Source organism: Calliphora vicina, chromosome 1 (assembly GCF_958450345.1).
Source record: "Calliphora vicina chromosome 1, idCalVici1.1, whole genome shotgun sequence".
Taxonomy (NCBI): domain Eukaryota; kingdom Metazoa; phylum Arthropoda; class Insecta; order Diptera; family Calliphoridae; genus Calliphora; species Calliphora vicina.
This window is the reverse complement of record NC_088780.1, coordinates 59,086,192-59,109,135: the sequence shown is the minus strand read 5'-3', so window position 1 is coordinate 59,109,135 and position 22,944 is coordinate 59,086,192. Positions and strand designations below refer to the sequence as shown.

Sequence of the window (22,944 nt, the reverse complement as noted above, 5' to 3'; positions counted from 1 at the left end):
TTTTTCCGTATTTTTGTTCTATTACAATTGTTTACAAATTTCACAGACATGTAAATTATATTTATCTAATAATAACAACAGAAACATATACATATTTTGACATTACCTTTGTATAGGCCTTATTTCCATGGCAACCGAGTTCATGGAACAGCCAGCAACAGAAAACCAAAAAAAAACACAAGTTCTACCCTTAACAACTGCTAACTACTATGCCATGCCACATGCCACTACAATGCGAGCGGGCGAGTAATAATAAAAACAAAAAGGAAAAAAATAAAATAAATTATTTGGAACATAAACAGTCGTCTCCTAGAGTGGAACTAAAGTGGTGGCCGTGGTGTTAAATCGTTGTTATAATTGTATGTGGTTGTTGCTGCTGTCGTTATTGTTGGTGAAATTAAAAAAGGCCAAACAAATTCTGCCAGTGGCATTAATTCGTATAAAAATAAGAAACAAAAAAATGTACATAATTTAACATTTTAGTTGTATTGTTGCAAATAAGTATTGCAATTTTAATGGAGAAATAGAAACAACCCGTTTAATTTTGTTGAAGAACACGGACCCACTGTGAAAAACCGAAACGTATAGAGCACTACGCCGTGGTATTTCCATTGCAACAAAAGTACAAAAGCATAAAACAGCAGAAACAGTCAAATAAAATTTCATAAAGTTGTATCTCATTTTATTCAACATTCCAAACATTTGTACATTTGTACGAACGCTGGCATTTGTTGCAAAAGTTGTGGCTGCTAACCATTGTTTTCGTTCGTTAGTTTATTTTCGGTATTTTTTGTTTTTAGTTTTTGGTGGCACGTAGTTTGTAACTTAAGCTTTATTTCAACTAAAATTTAATTAATGCTGTTGCAATGAGTGCGGAAATTTCGAAAGATGCCTCTGGAAATTCCACATCCATAGCCGTTTCGAATCGTAATCAGGCACCACCCCCACCGCCAACAGCTGCCGGTCGTCCGCCGACATCATTACTTTTTTCGGTAGGTTATAAACACACAATAAATTCCTTTTGTGCGTGGTTGTGTGCTCTTGTGTGTGAGTATGAGTTTTTTGAAATGTATGCATACAAACATACATCCGTATATTTGTTTGAATTTGTATGGTATTAAAAAAAGGACGAAAAATTAAATAACAACGAAAGTTGTTTAGGGACTTTATACAACTCCTTTGTCCAACAAGCATACATTTCAATTTTAAACACTGACAAACTTTCAATCACATACAGAAACATTTCAACTCCCACACATTCACACTTGCATGCAAATTTTATTGTAAGTATTTTAAATGAATTGGCCAAAACTAAATTGCCAAAAAAATGTTTTTATTAGCGCGGAAATTTAGTGAGCAGCCGCTTGGGAGGCGATAAAACGGCACTAGCACGTCCCTCAACGGCTGTACGTGCCGTGGGTTATGCAGCCAATAACAGCGGCTCCGCTGGCCAACGTTTTGATCAATTTTTTGTGGAAAAGGCCAGACAACAAACATTGTCCTCAGCCAATGCAGCCATCGTTGCCACCAAAGAAGTGAGGTAAGTTGAATGGCTGCAATTGTTTTTACTAAATAGTTACTACATTAAATTTATTAATTTAGTCCCCAGATAAAATACAAAAATCTTGAAGCAAAAATTGTAAAACTATTGGAATCATCAATTGTTATAGCGGCTAAGGCAACCACTTCAGAAAAGCTTGGAATATCATCCATAGAGGAGAGTTCATCAGCTGAGCATAAAGCAACATTGTCTGAGGCGCTCAACAAAGCGAAAGAAGCTTTTTCTCTAGATCGTACTTTGCATCGGTTTCGCGATCAACATGGCGAAAACATATTTCACAATTTCGATCTGACGTATGCTGTAAGTTTATGCTTAAATTATTAAAATCTTTCTATGTAAGATATCTATTACCAAATTTCTAGAATATTGTTTTTTCTTACGTAACTAAATTCAAAGCTGGAATATGTCAAGCAAACAATGAATTCTCATTTAGAATTTGTTCTCTTTATTATATCTTACACCACCATTGTGGGGAGGGTATATTGGGTTAGTGCTGATGTTTGTAACGTGCTAAAATATTGCCCTAACACCCATCTTCGACAAAATTATATTGATAACCGGACTGCTTTCCTACCGGATATGTTGGGAGCACTTTTGAAAATGTTTCTATTTATTGGCAATAGAAACATCATGTGGACCATTCCTTTTACATGAACCAGGTTTTCTCTCAACTGACAAGTTCTCCCGATATTATTTAATAACATTGAAATAAGTTTGATGGCAGGCCTTTGATTGTTTGGCCAACTTTTTGTACGACCAAGTTTTGGGTTTTGTTTAATAATTTTAGTACTCACTTTTTTCTCGTCACTCTTTTTAATCAGATTAACAACAAATGAACATAATTGATATTAAACATAATAACTGACATACTTTTCAAAGGTAACATTACCCCCTTTAAGGTAGACTTTGGAATAGGTACTTTCTAAATGCATATTTTGGTGACTATAGTGAGCTTAATGTTTAAAAACTAAATGCACCAACTTTTCCGGTTTTTGTTCCTTTATGGTTCAAGTTATGAAAAAGGATATAGCTTATTGATTCTTCCAAATAAGGATCTATCTGTTTTCCAAATTTCAATAAAATCGGTTCAGCCGTTTAGGCGTGATTGTGAAACAAACTACCAAACTTACAAAGACATCTATATATTTACATGGAATTAGCAGGAAAAAGTACCATATTTATCGTTTAAAAAGTACCTACAACTATTTTTAAATATTTCCCTAAAATAGTTCAGATCAGCAAAGTGTAACTTCCATATGCATAAAAAATTTTTAAATTTATCAAAGGTTTATAAAACAAAATTTCCATTCAAAATTTGTTTTATAAACCTTTGACAAATTTAAAAATTGTTTATGCATATGGGGGTAAAACTATAACGAAAATAATCTGGGAAACATTATAAAACAAACCAAAGTTCCATATAAAGTGAGATGCTCTAATTGTTATATTACTTTCTTGTACGAAAGATATTATGTAAACGAAAATACTAACAGTTAGGGTATTCAATTAACCGTTAATCGGTTTAATATTTACAATATTTTTTAAATAGTTTTGTATAATATTTTACTTATAAGTATTGTTAGGTTTAGATAATTATTATATAATGTGAAGCAAAAGTTTTTTCAAAATCTTCACCAAATTATAATTGTAAGGTTATTAATAGTCAATAAGTAAAAGAGATGGCAAAAACAAGCCAGACACTCCAAATTTGGTATTCAGTCTTCTATTGTCAAAATATTCGATTTCAGTAAAAATGGGCGGTCCATGCCCCCTCTTTTCGTTGGCAGCCCATTTTCGAAAAAAAAAAAAAATAATTCTTATTCTCTAAAACTCCCCCTTTATAATTTGATAGATACATTTCTATAAACCTTAAACAAAATTATGAAAGTCGTATCAGTTTTTTCGTAGGGCTCCCATATGAACATACCTTTTGTAAAAGCACCATGAGTTTGCAATTATTTGCAAACAAATTTTACACGGCATTAAACCGTAGTAGAGTTTTTCTTTTTCATTTCACTTCGTTAAAAATCTAAAACAATGTCTGGTTTTAAAATGTAATTGGATACAAATAAAAATCCAACAAAAATTTAATATAAAGAGATAAACTGACTCGATTTCTAATTTTGGTTATATACAGACCTGTCACAATATGTCATTTGTTTTGCTTATTAAATCAAAAATTAAGTTGAAGAAAACCCAATAATGGTTTTATACCAAAAATTTTCGTTTTACTCTTTGTGAAAAAGCAAAATATTCACGAGTTTTTGTAATATTTTGAATAATGCACTTGTTATTAGACTATTTGGGTTAAATCTTTTTTGTTGTATGAATCTTCTGCATTTGTTTTGGAGCTGTAATCATCTTTTAGAAAAAGCCAAGTTCAAAAAACATCACATTAAACTAAAGACGATAATTCCCGGGAATTCTCGCACAATTTCCCGGGATTGAAAATTTTGCGGAATTTCCGGGATTTCCAGTCCCGGGAATTCCCGTGAAAAACTCTAAACCTTAGTCTTCCACGAACAACTGCATGTATGATACTCCTTTATCGATTGTTATCCACGGGAGTTATACCTCACAAAAGACGATGACTCAGTAAAAACATCTAAATAAATTTAGTACAAATATTTACAAAATATCTTTACAATCGATACAATTTACCTCGAGTAATAGAATCCATATTCAAAGATTTATTTAATTGAAAGTATATTTTGTAAAACAACGTTTTATTTAATAAAAAAATATATTGCTTCACAATTGATAACACAAATGAGAATAAATTTACATATTGTCAGCATTTTATGTCTAATTATGGGTTGTCAACTTGCCATCAAACAAATTTTTAAAAATATGATGTTGAAAATCGACTTTTTGGCGCAAAATTTGAAAATTCGGCCATAGTGCAGTGTTTAAGTGTTTTTAATCTATCAACATAATTTAGTAAACGAAATTGTTTAACACGATAATTGTTACCATTCTAATATTTAAACAATAAACATTACAACTGAACTTTAAGTGAGAATTAATTAAATAAACGGCCGAATTTTAATGAACCTTTCAAATGGTTCATTAAATGATCCATCAGTGAAAATTAATTAAACTGTATTGTTTTTAAATTCCTATGGATTGCATTTCAACAGAGAACGTTTATACATTTATAAGTAAAAAATAATTAATTAAAGATTTCTGCATGGAAAACTATACAAATTTCTAATGAGTGCACACACAATCGGTACTAACGATGCAACTTGCAATTATCAACACCTTTTTGTAGAAAGAAGAAACCAAAAGTAGAAAAAAAAGAAGCAAAAGTTCCACGATTTCGTTTGATTACAATTGCGTCTTCCATTCATGGGGTTTTCTTACATTTTACACGTAAAATTTATTTAATTCTATTCTATTTATTTCACTTTCATTAAAACTTTTCTTAAGCGAAAACTTTTTGTAATTTCATTTTTCATCTGTCTGTACGTCTGTCTATCCATTATTTTTCAAAAAAGCTAAATAAAGAAATGTGAAGTGTGCTTGTTAAGCAACTGATACCATTTTAAATTCTACTCTTTTTAAGCACACATGGGAATTGCTTTTTACTAGTGAAATTAAAATCGTAAATTATCACATTAGTCTATATTAGGGGTCCGAATTTAACGGACTTTTTCCATTTCCGGAAAATACAATAATAAAGTAATTTTTGCATTTTTAATACTAGATTAAACGAAAAACCAAGGGGAAAAATTACGGCATTGATATCGACCGAAATCTACATATAGTAAATGACAATTATTAATTTATTTGAATCGCAATTATTCTTTGTTCTTGTCTGTTGTTTTCAACAAATTTGGTGATCACAATGAATCTGAACATTAGAACCTTACAAGAATTCCCGATATTTCCCGGGAAAAATTCTGTGTAGTCTAAATAAAAAACTTGAGTGGATTCGTTTCACTAACCAAATTTGTTTCCTAACGAATAATTCGGAATCAGAAGTTTTTAAGTTTTATACATACTTTGCAAAATTATTTTCTTAGTAAATCATAAAACTGAGATCTGATGTAAATTATGAATCCATTTGTTGGTCAAGATAATTTGTACTGAGATCTGAACAAATGTCAGGAGTGTCATTGAAAGCAGGAGAGAAATAAATTTACTGAAATAATATATTTGTAATAAGCCTCTTATTAAAAAAACTTCTACATTACTTTTTATATCCTCCAACAGTTTGTCCTTTCGTGTGTAAAGGTAGGATCACACGATTGCCGCAATGAACCAATTTAATACAATTTTTATTGTGCTGAATTGGGGCCTAATAAAGAAATTGTCCCAATCAAATTCTCTGCAGTCACATGATTGCTTCATTTTATATAAATTTGATTGTCGTAAATTGGCGCAAAGCGATTTAGTGGCAATAATTGTCGCATTTCAGTCACACGATTGTTCTAGTTTACGGCAACTCAGAGAAACAGCTGTTGTGCTAGATGTTAAATTTTGTTTTGTTTACATAAATGTAAAACCAATCTGTTTTTGAAAAAAATATTTGTTAAATAAAAAAAGAAAATTGCGTCGGCCTTAATTATCATATAAAAAAATTAATAAAGAAATGTTAAAAGATGTATGTGGGTCAGAGAGTGGCTCACAAAAACAATATTTCATTTACAAAAATTAATATTGGCGCTAATTGTCTTCTTTGATTGCCGCACTAGAACACAATAAATATTGGTGTATTTTTAACTTTTTTATTGGTGCATGTTGCCTATCAAGCATTCACATGATTGCCGTACCAGGGTTGCATTTGATTGGGCCAAATAAGCACAATATTGTTGTGGTTTGACATATGAGCCAATAAGTTGTGAAATCACACGATTGACGTATAAAATAGACCAATAATTGGTGCATTGCGGCAATCGTGTGATCCTACCTTAACATTGAAAAATATTGTATTTGCGATATCACTAGTTATATTTTCTTAAAGCAATTATTATCGAAGTGCACAAAATACCTGAAATATAAAATACACTAAGGCATCAAATACACGGTTGTCATATTCTTACAAAGTTGTCAGAAAATGTTCAATAAATGATTAACAACCATATGTTTCAACATAAGTTCTCATGGTTGTGTTAATAGGTCTGTTCATTTACTTTCCCAGTAAATACTTGCAACGAGAGAATAATATCAAAATTTACAAAATTACTCTCTTAAATTCTCAAAAATAGTAAAAAGTAAATGAACGATTTTCCAGTAACAATTGTTTTATACACACAATTTTCTTATTTTATTCCTTTTAAAATGTATAAATTCTCACATTTTCTTAAATTTTATTGAAAATTCTTTTTTTTACATTCTTTCAGCACAAAAATAAAATTGTAAATAAATAAACAATAACACAAAACATATGAAATATAAGATGCTAACTATTACGAGTTCAAAATAGAACTTGTAATAGTTTGCAACGAGAGAACATTCTCTAAAATTTGATTTTTTCTCTACTTGCAAGTTTTTGGAGTTAATGAACGCTTTTCCAGTAACAATTGTTACTAACTAGTAACAACTTTTAGTTATTGAACATAGCTAATGTTGAGCATATTTCTGACAACCATGTATAAGTAGCTTAATTTTTATAGCAAAAAGCTTGTAAAACGTTCTCTGATAATATCTAAATTATAAATAATGTAATATCCAACAAAGAGTATTCATTAAAAGATTATCTGGGTATTTCCAAAGTTTCCATTCTTCAAAGGATTGATATTCCCTCGCAAGGGGAATTGAATGATCTAGTAATTTTTCAATATAGTTTGAAGTAGATTATTGTAGGAACATTGATATCTCTATGGATGTTACAAATTCGAATGTACCAAGGAACACATGTTATTATTCTTAAGGGTTTTCGATTTAAAACAAGTAAAAGAGCTATATTAGGCTGTGCCGAATCTTATATACCCTTCACCAAATTATACTTCAAAATAAAAATTTTAAATATTTTTAGGTAAACAAAATTTATTTTTTTTTGCAGTTTTTTGGAAAAAAAAAATCGAATTGTTTTTTATTTAAATTTTTTAAATTTAAATTTTTTTTTTGTTTTTAAATTTCTTTTTTTAATATTTAGCGAAAAAAAACTTTTGGTGAAAAAAAATCGGGTTGAAAAATATTTTTTCCGATTTTGACCCATTGTAGGTCCAACTTACTATGGTTTTATATACGTCATTGCAAAGGTCTTTGAAATATCTATCCATATTCAACCCTATTATGTATGTCGTTGTCGACATTAAGAAACGTCGACGACGGCGTTAAAATTGTATTTGCGAAGTCAATATCGATAACAATTGTTCACTATTGACAGCAATTTGCAATTTTATAAGGCGCGTTAAAGTCGACATTGGCAGAAAACGAGTCTTTCCTGTCGACACGATTTGACAACGACTCATACAAAAATTAAAAATAGTTGCTATTAGAGAAATTAAAAAAAAATAAAATCAACAATGGGAAGCAATTTGAAACCGTAATGGCAGAACGTAGAGCTGGAATTTATTTATATTTTATTTTTTTCAATTAATTTTAAACATGGTTTGGATGAACTCATTGACACTTTTCAAATCACTTAAAAAATGTTGCTATTAGCGGAGTTATCTATTGTAAAAAAAGAATAAAAAAAATTATCCTGCCACGTACTACCATAGTGTAAAAACTTATTTCGCCCGGCCGAGTGCCGGCTGCATATGAAATATTTACTGGCGAAGGCGCTGTTCGAAATATTCAAATCAAAGCTTCTTTTCATTACATTGAAGCTTAAGGATTTGTTTGTTTCGCTGGAATCCAATAGAAAAAGGCATTTTTTATACGAATAATAAATAAAATTCAACACCTGTCACGTAATGCATAGGCATGATACTTATTTCTTTTAAATTATCGATAACAAGTCGATATAAACACAACATTGTTAGTAAATACCGATTTAGCGTTGAGGTGATGTCGATGTCGACTCGAAGTGACAACGACTACAAAGTGATGTCGACATCGACAACGACATACATAATATGGGTAATTAATGACTTAGTAATCCAGATATAGGTAAAAAATCGAGGTTGTCCTGGTTTATTCTCTCATATCTCAGCCATTCGTGGACCGTTTTTGCTGATTTTAAATAGAAAACTTCTCGAAAGCATGTCTGACATAATTATTGAAGATTTGGATCCCGAAGATATCTGGGGTCTTCAGAAAATTGATTTCAACAGACAGACGGACATCTATAAGGATCCAGAATATATATACTTTATAGGGTCGGATATGAAAAATGTAGAAATTACAAACGGAATGACAAACTTATATATACCCCTCTCACGAAGGTGAATGGTATAAAAAATAATCTGTTACTGTTACTGGTTTTATAACTGCCTTAATGTGGCTGACCGTGGAATAATGAGCCAGTGCATTTGAACAGATTTTAATTTCATTTGTGTTACTTTAGATTTGATATGAATACCAAGATAACTGACATGATTTGCCTGTATATAGTTTGAATGAGATTCCCAATAGAGCTTTAAAAAAATACTAAAAAAATCTATTTAAATCTATTAAAATTTAAATACATAATTTAAAAATGGCCTTTAAGATTTATAAAATCATTAAATATTCCCATGCATGATAAGAACGAAACTGAAGGAGAAACTTTTCTGCTTAGCAATAGTTCTGCTTTTGTTATTCTACTTTCGTTTTCATACAACTGTAAGGGGTAAAAAAAAGAGTCCAAGGAATATCCATAGAAAAAATTAAAATAAATTGAAAAGAAACTGACTCACTTAACATGCACACAAACACATTCTCTTTGCAGGTTTTCTTTAATCTGGCCGAACAATACGAACGGAATGACATGCACATTGAGGCCCTCAACACATACAGCATCATGACAAAGAATAAAATGTTTCCACATGTGAATCAGCTAAAACTGAATATGGGAAACATTTACTATCGCATGGGCATTTATCCAAAGGCGATAAAAATGTATCGCATGGCATTGGATTCGGTGCCCAATAATTTAAAACAATTACGCCTTAAAATCACCCAAAACATTGGCATAATTTTTGTGCGCATGGGCCAGTATGCTGATGCGGCAGCTAGCTTTGAATTTATCATGTCGGAACGTGCGGATATACGCAGCGGAATCCACTTGATATTGTGCTATTATGCCATGGGTGATGTGGATAAAATAAAGAGCACTTTTAGAAATTTATGTGATGTGCAACCGATGGAGGCTGAAAAGGATTTGGACAACGAAAATAGCATACTTAAGCTGCAACAACATGTGGTTAGTGAACAAAAGCATCACCCACAAACACATCCCCAACGTCAGCTACAGCATCAGGACGAATTCGAACACTCACCAACAGCCGAAATTGAAGTAATCAATAGTGGTAATGGTAGTAGCATTGGCAGTGTTGCTGGTGCTGGCGGCAATAGTTTTGATCTGAATGAAAATAAAAATAGAGGGTCGGAAAATGTTAACACTGTTGATGGAGGCGGAAACAGTGATGTTGCTGGTGCAACAAACGAACAACGTCCCAAGACTGGTTCAAGAGCTGCAGACCGCAATGGATTCATATTTCAGTCGTTAAAGTCCGACGAGTTGGCAATTTATATTAAACAACGTAAAAATAGCGAAAAACGTGCCATAACAATGATTGTTGATTTAATTTCACCCATAATTGAGGAGAACTACAATGATGGTAAGTGTAAGCTAGGTGGCAGGCGGGTGGTTTGAATGTTTCTTAATCTTTGTAAAAAAGTATGTCACAATTCATCACTATGTTCATATTGTCACTTATTATAGTTTTGGCACGTATCCAAAATCTCAGTATTTAGAAAAATTACAAAAAATTTTAAATAATTCATTTAAATAATACCATTGATTTCAGCATATATTCTGAATAAAACTTTAAAAGTGCATACCTTTATGTCCAATATTATTAACCTTTTGAGAAAATGTCTTGTTTTATGCAGCATATTTATACAATTTTTTATTTTTTTTAACTTTCGCTTTCTTAGGTGTATATAAGAGTGTCCCTTAGAATTAAATTTTTTGAAATGTTCAAACGGTACCCGATGAAAACTTTCATAATGACCTAAAATACCACCAAATTAAGAATAAAATGTTGTTTTAATATTTTTCAAAATAAGTTAATTTTGTTCCTACATTTCTTTTTCTAGTGGCCCGAGACACGTTAATGGCCTGGCAATTTTTTAATAACTTTAACATTTTTTAACCAATTTTTGTCTTTTGTATCTTATTAGAATGACAATTACGTACACATTTTGATTTTTTTAAATTAAATTGTAAAAGTAATTATTTAATGGCAAAATTAAAAAAAAAAAAAAACTGAAAAAATATAATTTTTTCAGTTTTCAGGGCATTTTTTTTGTGGTATTTTAGGTCATTACGAAAGTTCTCAGCGAGTACCGTTTCAACATTTCAAAAAATTTTATTCTAACGGACATTCTAGTGTATATCCATTAGGGCGGGTCGATTTAATAATCGCCAAAGTGACAAGGAAACAAGTAAGAGTGCTATATTCGGCTATGCCGAATCTTATATACCCTTCACCTTTGTTGTGGATGCATTATTATTTTTTTATAATTAGTATATATGTATGTACATTGCCCACTTTCAGCGTACAGCATCCTAAATTTATCAAGAACACAAAAAACAACAACAACGCCAAACGAAACAGAACACCAAAAGAAAAAACAAAAACAAAATACGCAAGGCAATGAAACCAACACACATCCAAACATACGTTTAATTGTATAAAAAACAACAACAACGCCAAAAGAAACAAAACACAAAAGAAAAACAAAATACGCAAAGCATGCACATTCAAACATACGATTTGTTGATTTTTTGTCAAAAAATCCAACACACAACCAAACATACGTTTAATTGTATAAAAAACAACAACAACGCCAAAAGAAACAAAACACAAAAAAAAACAAAATACGCAAAGCTTGCACATCCACACAACCAAACAAACGGTTAGTTGTATAAAAAACAACAACAACGCCAAAAGAAACAAAACACAAAAAAAAACAAAATACGCATAGCTTGCACATCCAACCATACGTTTTGTTGTTTTTTTGTCAAAGCATGCAATACATTGTGTTTTTTGATGAAATTTTCAGAGGTTGTCTCGTATTTTTGCTCATATCTCCGTTATTTATGGACGGATTTTGCTGATTTTAAATAGCAAAATTCTCGAAAGCATGTCTGACAGAATTGTTGAAGATTTGGATCCCGGAGATATCTGGGGCCTTCAGAAAATTGATTTCAACAGACAGACAGACAGACAGACGGACAGACAGACAGACAGACAGACAGACAGACAGACAGACAGACAGACAGACAGACAGACAGACAGACAGACAGACAGACAGACAGACAGACAGACAGACAGACAGACAGACAGACAGACAGACAGACAGACAGACAGACAGACAGACAGACAGACAGACAGACAGACAGACAGACAGACAGACAGACAGACAGACAGACAGACAGACAGACAGACAGACAGACAGACAGACAGACAGACAGACAGACAGACAGACAGACAGACAGACGGACATGGCTTAATCGACTCCGCTATCTATAAGGATCCAGAATATATATACTTTATAGGGTCGGAAATGAAAAATGTAGAAATTACAAACGGAATGACAAACTTATATATACCCTTCTCACGAAGCTGAAGGGTATAAAAATCGAACTCTAGGGATCAAAATAAGAAACTTTGCAAAGGAACCATACCTCTAAAATGTTCCTTATTTTGACCCAAAGGTCAAATTTTGAAAAATCCCACTTCGACCCATTTTAAGTGCCCTAATCGAGTCTGAATGTATGACCGACACCCACTAACTTTGGAGGGCCGACCCACCCATACTACACCATTTTTCATTGAAATGGATAAAATTCCAAATGAAATTGAGAATTTCCATTTTAAATTGAGAAAATTCCAAATCAAATTGAGAAATTCAATTTTAAATTGAGAAAATTCCAAATTAAATTGAGAAATTCAAATTGAAATTTAGAAAATTACAAATGAAATTGGGAAAATTCCAATTGAAATTGAGAAAATTCCAAATGAAATTGGGAAAATTCTAAATAAAATTGAGAAACATATAAATTATTTCAAATTAAAAAAAAAAACAAAATTAACGATTATATCAGATGTGGAAAGATGTGGTGGTCTGGATAGAGAGACCAATTTAAATTTATTTTGTCGTAGAAAACATGGTTGGTCTCGTGTTGGATCCCGAAAAGTTCTTTCGATACCTACTACCCATGGCCCCGACATCCACCTGATAGGTGCTATTGGTACCGCAGGCATTATTCAAATGGATAGTCGCAGTGGTTTGTTCACTGCCGAAAGCGCCAACGAATGGGTCAAAAGTGTTGATAGCAAGAGTTGGGTAATCAGTTATCTGAACTCGTTGTGGTATGTGACAATGCCTCTTGCCAGAGTCGTTTACGTGAAATTTTCGACAACTCTTCAGCAATACTTTTACCATTGAGACCCTATTCACAAATGCTTAACCCTATTGAAATATTTTGGTCCAAAATCAAAAGTATTGTGAAGTCAAAAATTAATATACCAAGACTATTGTTTAATGTATATTATAATATTTATTTATGTAAAGTAAAATAAAATTTTCTCAATTTCAAATGGAAATTCTCAATGTCAATTAGAATTTTCTCAATTTGAAATGGAATTTCTCAATTTCATTTGGAATTTTCTCAATTTAAAATGGAAATTCTCAATTTCAATTGGAATTTTCTCAATTTGAAATGGAAATTCTCAATTTCATTTGGAATTTTCTCAATATCATGTATAATGTTCTCAATTTCAATGAAAAATGGTGTAGTTGCACACCCGCGGAATCCCCTGGGGGGTTCCAATACAATAATTTAAAAAAGTCACCATTTTTGGCACTTTACATTATGTTTATAAATTATGTTTATAGAGCGTATGATAACTATAAATGTGATGTAGGTAATAAATAATATTAATCATACGCCTATGATAGCTTTATTTTTTTAAGATTTAGTTTTAACTTTAAAGTTTAAACCAGGGTTTAAAATTAGTTAAACGTTTTTTACATTTGACTACCGACTGCGCAATAAATATGAATCGTTTTCATATTAATGTGCACAAATACTGAAAATATACAAACTATAAACCAATGCCATATATGCACAAGCTTCATGGTAGAAATATTTGTCGCAGTTTTTCCAAAAATATTTTGCCTTACAAAATATTTTACGTTGCAGCTAGAAGACAAAATGAAAATTTTTCATTTTTAAAACATTTGCTGCCTAAATATATGTATATTTTTGGTTAGCAAAAACAAATGAAATTGCTTGTGTATAATATACAAAAAAATTACTACAAAAACATCATACATGCAAACAAATTGCAGCGTGAAAACCATAAACTGCAAACGATATGCGCAGAGAAAAATTCAAACAATGAAAATATGGAAGATGCTAAAAGTAGACTGCCAAACCATACGAAGTTGAAAAATGTAAAATACGAAATTGTGCAAAGTTAAAAATGTTTAAAGCGAAAATGTTTATTTTTAAAATATTTCCGCCGCATATATGGTTTTGTTTTGCCGCATATAGTCATTGAGTAGAAAAATGTGAAAAAAACTATGAAGTTGATTTGGGTGTACAAAATAAAAAATTGTATTGAAATGTGTGTTAATTTGTTCCTATTTTTTGAATGTATTGTTGTTGCTTTATGCAGCTAGAGGACATACAAACCACAGTTGTATTTCAAAATTACTTGAGGTAGTAGTTAAGTAGTTGTTGTTGTATTTCCTTTTTCTCCTGCTGCACTCGTGCCTATGTAAAAAATTTGTTGAGCCTTCGTTGCATAATTTGTTCTCTGTTGCTTATTTGTTTTTTTGTTCTCCTGTTAGAAATACTACGAATGGATACATATGAATGAACATTTAAAAACACAAACAAAGTCGATCATTTACGCTCTCACTTGATATTTGTATACAGTAAAATTTTCTTCATTGCAGAATTATATTTTCAGGAACTTTCTTAAATTTCTTATCTCCTGTTATTTATAACCACTTTGTATTCATTTGTAGTGATAAATTATTCTTGCTTTCATTCATTTGTCCTTCCATAATCTGGTTGTTGCATTTTCTATCCCTTTTTAACTCTTTTCATTTCTTTTGTTGATGCTTACATTTTCTATCATTCCTCTTTATCCTTTTTTCTCCTGCTACAAAATCACTCACGATCACGATTGAACCTATTTATGTATTTGTTTATGATTTTTGCATAAATTGTTGTTGTATGTACACACAAACAGCAATTTTATATCATAATTACCTACTTGTGTGTATAAGTTGATGTTGTTGCAGTTAATTTCGTTTTGCTCCTGTTGTACTTATACCTGTGCCTTTTTTGCATTATATCTTACACATAAAATTGTTCTTTCACAATTATTTTCTATGCTGCTTATTTTTTTTGTTTGTTTTCCTGTTACAAATTTTACGAAAGGAAACATTTGAATGTACAACACTTTATTATGATAGATTTTATTCATAAAATGAATGATCCTTTTATTTATGGTATTTTGTTTTTGTCACATTTTGTTGTTGCATTATATATCCTTTTTTAACCGCTTTACATACAAAATTATTTTTTTTCTTACTAATTTTTCTGGACTCCTATTACCACCAGCATAAATACATTTGAATTCGTATTAAAAAAGCCAATCAATCAAAAAATTCAATAATAATATCCTCCGCTAGCTATCCTTTGTCCAGAATCTTATTTAATTTAATTTTCACTGCATTGCTATCTTTCACAATACATACAATTACATACCTCAAAAAATAAAACTTCTATTTTATTGCACTAAAATTCTTTATTAACACACATTTCAATACAATTTTTTATTTTGTAGACCCAAATCAACTTCATAGTTTTTTTCACATTTTTCTACTCAATGACTATATGCGGCAAAACAAAACCATATATGCGGCGGAAATATTTTAAAAATAAACATTTTCGCTTTAAACATTTTTAACTTTGCACAATTTCGTATTTTACATTTTTCAACTTCGTATGGTTTGGCAGTCTACTTTTAGCATCTTCCATATTTTCATTGTTTGAATTTTTCTCTGCGCATATCGTTTGCAGTTTATGGTTTTCACGCTGCAATTTGTTTGCATGTATGATGTTTTTGTAGTAATTTTTTTGTATATTATACACAAGCAATTTCATTTGTTTTTGCTAACCAAAAATATACATATATTTAGGCAGCAAATGTTTTAAAAATTAAAAATTTTCATTTTGTCTTCTAGCTGCAACGTAAAATATTGTGTAAGGCAAAATATTTTTGGAAAAACTGCGACAAATATTTCTACCATGAAGCTTGTGCATATATGGAATTCGTAAATAGTATTTATATTTTTAGTATGTATACAATGAAATATTATCTTGTTAAATATTTGTTGCAGTTTTCATGTAAAATTATGATTTTTTTTGCAATTTTTTGACTAATATAGTAGTAATTTTAAACTCTGGTTTAAACCCACATCATTTTTTCTCACACTGAGCCAAATGATTAACACGAATAGTTTTAGCGTGCTTAAGTAGCGTAATAAACAATTTGGAAAAATATGCTTAGTCAAAAAAAAAAAATCGATTTCTAATTTTGGTTATATACAAACCTGTCACAATTTTTCACTTGTATCGGAATAGTTTCAATTTCCATTAGATTTTGTTCTACCTTCTGGTAATTCGCAAAAGATAAATATTTTATTTTTTTATTTTTAAATTGTAGGTAAAGAGACTAATTAAAACTTGAAGAAAAAAATCACCTTCAACCGAAGGTGATTTTATTCCAAAATTACTCTTTGTGAAAAAGCAAAATACTAAAATAATTCCACTTTCGATCGGAATAGAATTCTGTGGCAGCCCTGAGCATTCACGAGTTTTTGGAATAATTTGAATAATGAAATTGTTATTGGTCTATTTGGGTTAAATATTTTTTGTTGTATGAGTCTTCTGCATTTGTTTTGGAGCTTTAAGCATCTCTTAGAGAAACTCAAGTTCAAAAAACATCAAATAAATTTAAGGAAAATAATTCCCGGGAATTCTCGCAAAATTTAAGGGTATTGAATATATTGCGGAATTCCCTGGATTTCTCGTCCCGGGAATTCCCGTGAAAAAAAATTGTTCTACACTTTTCTATTTTTTCAATTTTTTAACTTGAAAACTTTTCGGGTTTGATCCTATTTCATCGCCTCTGGATTCGCGACTGTTCAAGCCGGAATACACTCAGTAAATGAGTAAAAACATTTTTCTTTTAATTTCAGTAATATATGTTAGTGAATGATTTTCGGAAGTTGGCCTTATATGGGAGCTATGACTAATTATGGACTGATCGCCATTAAATTAGGTCGTGTGATTTATGTCTATAGAGATTTAAGAGATTTGTGGTCTTTAAAGTGATTTTCGGTCACGGGACTTATACATGACATGATTTACTTCCATATATATAAAACTTATTAGGAATGAAATTTGTGTAGATACCTATAAATTTATTTAAATTTTAAAATTCACACAATTTTTTGAAAACAATAACCTCGGGTCTCATGAGGATAGATAGAAATGTGGTGAAAGGAAAAGAAAAGCTTACTGTTTGACAACTCTGTAATTGCGCGTTATGTTTGTTATTAGTAAAGGTTACATCGCCTCTAAACTTTTTCATAACATTTTTAACAATATCTTAAAATGTTGGAGGAATTTTCAAAATCAATCTGGAGGTGGAGTCAGCCAGTCCTTCTGCACATAGTCACTTAATGCGTGTTTTATCAATGTAACATATTATAATTGATACCTAGTTGCATGAAATTCGACAACATCACCTGTTATATATTTGCATATGTATATGCATTTCTTCTTTCCATTCCTGATTATACGTTTTTATATTTTCAGGTTACAACTGGTGCATCGAAGTCATTAAAACATCCAATCTGTCATGGCTCGCCAGCGAATTGGAATTAAATAAAGCTCTAGTATATTTACGTCAGAACGATGTCAATCAGGCAATTGAAACGCTGCAAATGTACGACCGCAAATGTGAAGGATCCATGACAGCAAGTGCTTTGACCAATTTAACTTTCATTTATATCAATGTAAGCAAATGTATGTAAAAAACACACTATACATTAGGGGAGTTCTTATTCTGCTTTTTTTTCTGAAAATAGGCTACGAAATGTTATTTACACAGAAAAAATTTAAATTCGTATTCAGTCACAAAATTTATAAAACCAAACATATTTTTTACTGAAATAGGACCTATCACAAAAATTGTAAAATCAAACACAACAAAACGTAATTTATTTATTGAAAAAAGAAACTTGTTTTCTTTATTAAAATATTTGTACTATTATTGAAAGAGAGTATTTGAAAATAATTTAAATTTCAAACAATTAATTTTATAAAAACAATGAACAAAATGTTTGGTTTTAAATTTTTTTCCATTAAACAATTATTTATATTTTAGTTTCTTTCTTTAAACAAATAAAAAACAACAATTATTTATAAATGACATGTTTTTCTAATGACATATTTAATAATTTCATATAATACATTTATCATGTTACAAAACAAAAATATCATTCGCAGATTCCTATCAGATTGTCTTCCTTATCTCTGTCCAACATTAGTCCATCTGGAAATTGCGAATGTTTTTATTAGAAATTTGGACAGAATTCAATTAATTAATAAGAAAATACTCACATTGTGTCCCAGTTGTTTTTTGTTGTTCAATTTCCGGCAGAGATTCCGGTTTGATTTGCTGAAACGGTCATGTCTTTAAATATAATTATAATGTAGTTTATATTGCAACAATAATTCACACAACTTACCTCCTGAAAAACTAATAAAACTCCTTAAATCTGGGAAGAATCACAAAATATGTTGACAATATACATAAGAAAACCGATATTTTATTTTCATTTTACAAAATTTTTAATTTCTCGTTATTTTATTTTTTGTTGCCAAAATTTATTTTTTTTATTGTTTTATGAACTATTTTTAAAAATAGGAAAAACAATGAAAGATGTTTATTGAATCAAATAAAATTGTTTATGAAATGCAATTTAAAACCAAATCAAGTTTTGTTTGGAGAATATCAAACTTTGTTAAAATCAAAAACAAATTCAAATTTTTTGAAATTTCGTTTTAAAAAAAATTTAAAAATACAATTTCTATATTTTATGTTTAAACATTAATGTGTAAATGATATACAAAAACATAAATTTTAAATTATTTTTTTTTTTTTAAATTTTGGTACTTTGACCCAAAATTGGAAACTTCAAATAAAATGTGCAACAACTAAACGTTTTCCTATTTTGCTCAAATTGTCATCATTTGATTTTTAGATCAAACAATGTAGACAACTTGGAAGCATATAAAAACTGTAAACTTAGATCTCCCTAATATACATATATTAATCAGTGTTGCTAGCAGTTATATACAAAAATTTGCCAGAAAAATACTTTTTAACAAAATACAAATTTAATTGCGAATTACAGGGTGATAAGTCCTAATAATTAAAAATTATTATTTTTAATTAATTCAAATAAAAAGGCTAACAGCCTCCAAAAAACAAAACAGGTAACACTGATTTGCACACACAGTTTATTTGAATAACCAACAAAATACAAATACTCAAACTTACAAATTACTACATACTACATATTTATGTACATTGCTTGATCGTTATTGTAATCTGAAATCTATATCAAATTCATTAATAATATTTCCAATATTAATGGACACGTCGCGAATAGCAAGCATGTTTGCACATTTCTACAAATAAAGACATTTTATATATATTTATTTATTTAATAATCTATCTATCTATATATTAGGGTATTCAATTAATCGGGTTTCTGGTTTAATCGGTTAATCGAGCAAATAATTAATCGAAGTTTAGATTTATAATCGGTTAATTTAAAATAATTCGATTAACCGAATAATTCTATTTTAATTTTAAATTGAAAATACAACAACAAATTTTTTGTACAAAAACATAAAAAAACAGCAAATAAGGTATTTGAGATCATTTTTGTAAACATATCGCATAATTTCTGGAACATTGTCATAACTCAAAATCCGTGTTTTTTGAACTGAGTAACACAAAATATGCACTGTTCTATAATCTTTCATATAGTTTTATCAGTTTTCAAAAAAGTCAATTATTTTTTGTGTGAGAGTGTTTTTTTGTTGTAAACATCAAAATTAACCGCCTGGCCCACGATGTCGAAGGAAAAATTATTCGAACAAACTTGTATGAAAACTATTCGAAAGAATTTTTTTTCACGGAATCTTCAAAAAAGCCTGGTTAACAGTATAAAGTCAGATTTTTGATTTTCGGTCTGTGATAAACAATTTTGTTTACTCTTGCATATTAGATGCATGAATAAGAAATTTCCATACTAAATTTTTTAATTCATTGGAACCAGCCGAAATGCCACTACATGTATTAACATTGAAGGTTGGATCACCGACTTTGTCCGACACTGTATATTAAAATATTTGCAATATCAAACAGATGTTTTCTAAGGGCCAGCAACGCGGACCGGGTTCAGCTAGTACTATATAAAATAATAAAGTTACAGACTGACTGATTCACATCCCAAAAGTTTAACTGTACGTTCCTCCCTCACCAAAACGATCCACTATGAACGAATTTTTGGATATTCGTCAAAACATCACAAGAAAAAAACATTTTTTTTGGAAATATTGAAGAAATAACTATTTATCTAAACTTTTTGGGATGAGAAAAAACACCTATTTGTGTCAAATTTTGACCCCCTCTAAATCTGAGAGTTCTTGACCGATATTGTTGAAAAAACCTTGGTGCAAATTTCATATCGGTCGGATCATCTGACATCGATTTCAAAAGTTGGTTCAATTGACATGAAATCCCAAATATACATACACTTAGTCGCAAAACTCTACATACGATATCGACATTTCAATTAATTTGCGAATAATCTTTGAAAATTACCACTTGTAAATATTTATCAGGGCAATACATTTTTTTAAAAAACTATGGTCACTGTTTGTTAAAATGGAAATTATTGCAATATTCTACATATGAAGCGTTGCAAAAGTCTACATACGACTTTTACTTCTATACAAAATTGTTATGATATTTATTGTGATTTAAAAATTTATTAAATAGTTAAAAACAACAATTCTATAAACTAATAGAGGTTATGTCACACGCAATTACATATGTACGTATGAACGTGAAAATTATGAATCGTATGTATAACAAGAATTTTGACATAAACATGGAATTTCATATGTATCGAATACATGTTCAAATACATATGGAATACATGCCGTGTGACCTGCCTTTTAGGTCAACTACAAAATTTTTTGGGTGAATCTCAGTTTTTACAGTTGTTTTGTTTTACAGGAGACTATAAAAATAGATAAAATTAAAAAATTCACTTAACAAAAACCTTAATTCAAATTTACAGCTTGGTAACTTGGAAATGGCCAGTCACTGTGTTCAACAAATGAATGAAATTGGAGCTTTACACACCAACGCGATGGCTTTGGTTAATGCCAGCATCATTGACTATCAAAAGCAAAATTATACAGCCGCACGAAATAAATTAGAGAGAGCATTGCAAATACAACCGGATAATTTTGAAGCTAATTACAATTTGGGATTAGTGGCAATGAATGAAAGCGATTACGCATTGGCCGAGGAACAGTTCGAGAATTTAAAGACACAATTGATAGTTCCGCACTCGGTGCAGCACAGTCATGTCTACTATCAATTGGCCAAGTTGCAGGAGAAAATGAATACAACCACCATAGGTGGAGGTAACTTTAAATTAACGAACACCTCTACAGCACTGCAATCATATTTACAGGTTTTGGGCATATCAGCTGGAGAGATTGACTCACATTTGTTTGAAAAAGTCGGTTCAATTTACGAACAATTAAATGATCACCAAGAAGCGAACCAATACTACAATGAGGCGTATCGTATAAATCCCAGTGATATTAATATTGCCAGTTCCATAGGATCGTATTATATCAAACTGCAGGCCATTGAAAAAGCCTTGTACTATTATGAAAGGGCCGTTTTGGCTGATCCTAATGATCCAAATCTAATGTTGCGCATTGCCAGCTGTTTCCGTAATTCCTATTTGCCACCCAAGCAATATTTGGGCATGTTTGAGAAAATCTACACCATGTTTCCCGATAATATAAATTGCATAAGAGCTTTGGTGCAGGTAACAAAAAGTTTGGGTATGTCTGAATTGAATGAGAAATATTCTCTCGAATATGCTAGACTGCACAAGGCCCAAATGGAGCGAGAGAACGAGCAGCGTTATCAGCAGCAACGTTTGTCATCAGCAGCATCGGGAAGAATTGGCAGTAGTCGTCTAAGAGGTACAATCACATATTTAATTTCATCCAATTACATATGTGTACAATACAAGTTTTATTTTTAATTTCAAGCTTTTCGTAATCAAAATGAGAACAGTTTTACGGGCAGATTGCCAGACTCATCTATTGACAATGTTGTATCAAATGCCATCACAGCCAATTTTAATGGAGATCATTATGTTCGCTCTACCGATACAGCCTTCTCAGGTGACAATTATCTAATAAACATAACATTCTAATAATAACTAATACTTTTCATTTTGCCTTAAAGCTCACCATACCGATCCTCTAGGACCCCCAGCTGAACGTCCTCGTACTGGTATGATAAAACACGATGCTAGTCAAGATTCCGATGATGAGGAAATAAATGCTGAAAGTTTGTTACCCATTTAGTTCTGCTCAATTTATATTTAGTTTGTTGTTGCCTTAAATACGCTTTAATTTATTTCACTTAAGACAATTAAAGACCTACTAAATGATTAATTAATCAAATAATACACACAATAAATATCAAACACAACATACAAATAATATACAGGTGTGTTTCCTTCCTTAATTGTACATTTATCATTCTCCGGTATGTGTGTGTATCTACCTATGTGTGTATGTATATCATACTTTTATCTAAATCTCTACTCCTACGAAAAAGAATGACTATGAAAATATAAAATCTTTTGCAGAAAAAAAATCTATTACTTACAATAAATTATTACACTCATAATAGTTGCACATGCAAACATTTAAATGTACTTGAACATTTACTTAGAAATAAGCAATTACTTTAATATTTATACTAAATACTTCTTGCACCCATATGTTTATTTAAATTTAAGGATTTTGTTGAGATTTGAAAAAAACAAAAACAGTGTGGGTCATTATA

At 30.5% G+C, this 22,944-nt stretch overlaps 1 protein-coding gene across 1 annotated transcript; it reads left to right on the top strand.

Moving 5' to 3' along the window:
* The first annotated feature begins 866 nt into the window (after positions 1 to 866).
* Positions 867 to 22,585, top strand: nompB (intraflagellar transport protein 88-like protein nompB). The gene is made up of 8 exons (XM_065498612.1): positions 867 to 992; positions 1,341 to 1,540; positions 1,603 to 1,861; positions 9,387 to 10,278; positions 17,574 to 17,773; positions 21,140 to 22,067; positions 22,137 to 22,271; positions 22,336 to 22,585. The coding sequence occupies exons 1-8, from the start codon at positions 867 to 869 to the stop codon at positions 22,455 to 22,457; spliced, it is 2,862 nt and encodes a 953-aa protein (XP_065354684.1). The 3' UTR covers positions 22,458 to 22,585.
* Positions 22,586 to 22,944: the final 359 nt, after the last annotated feature.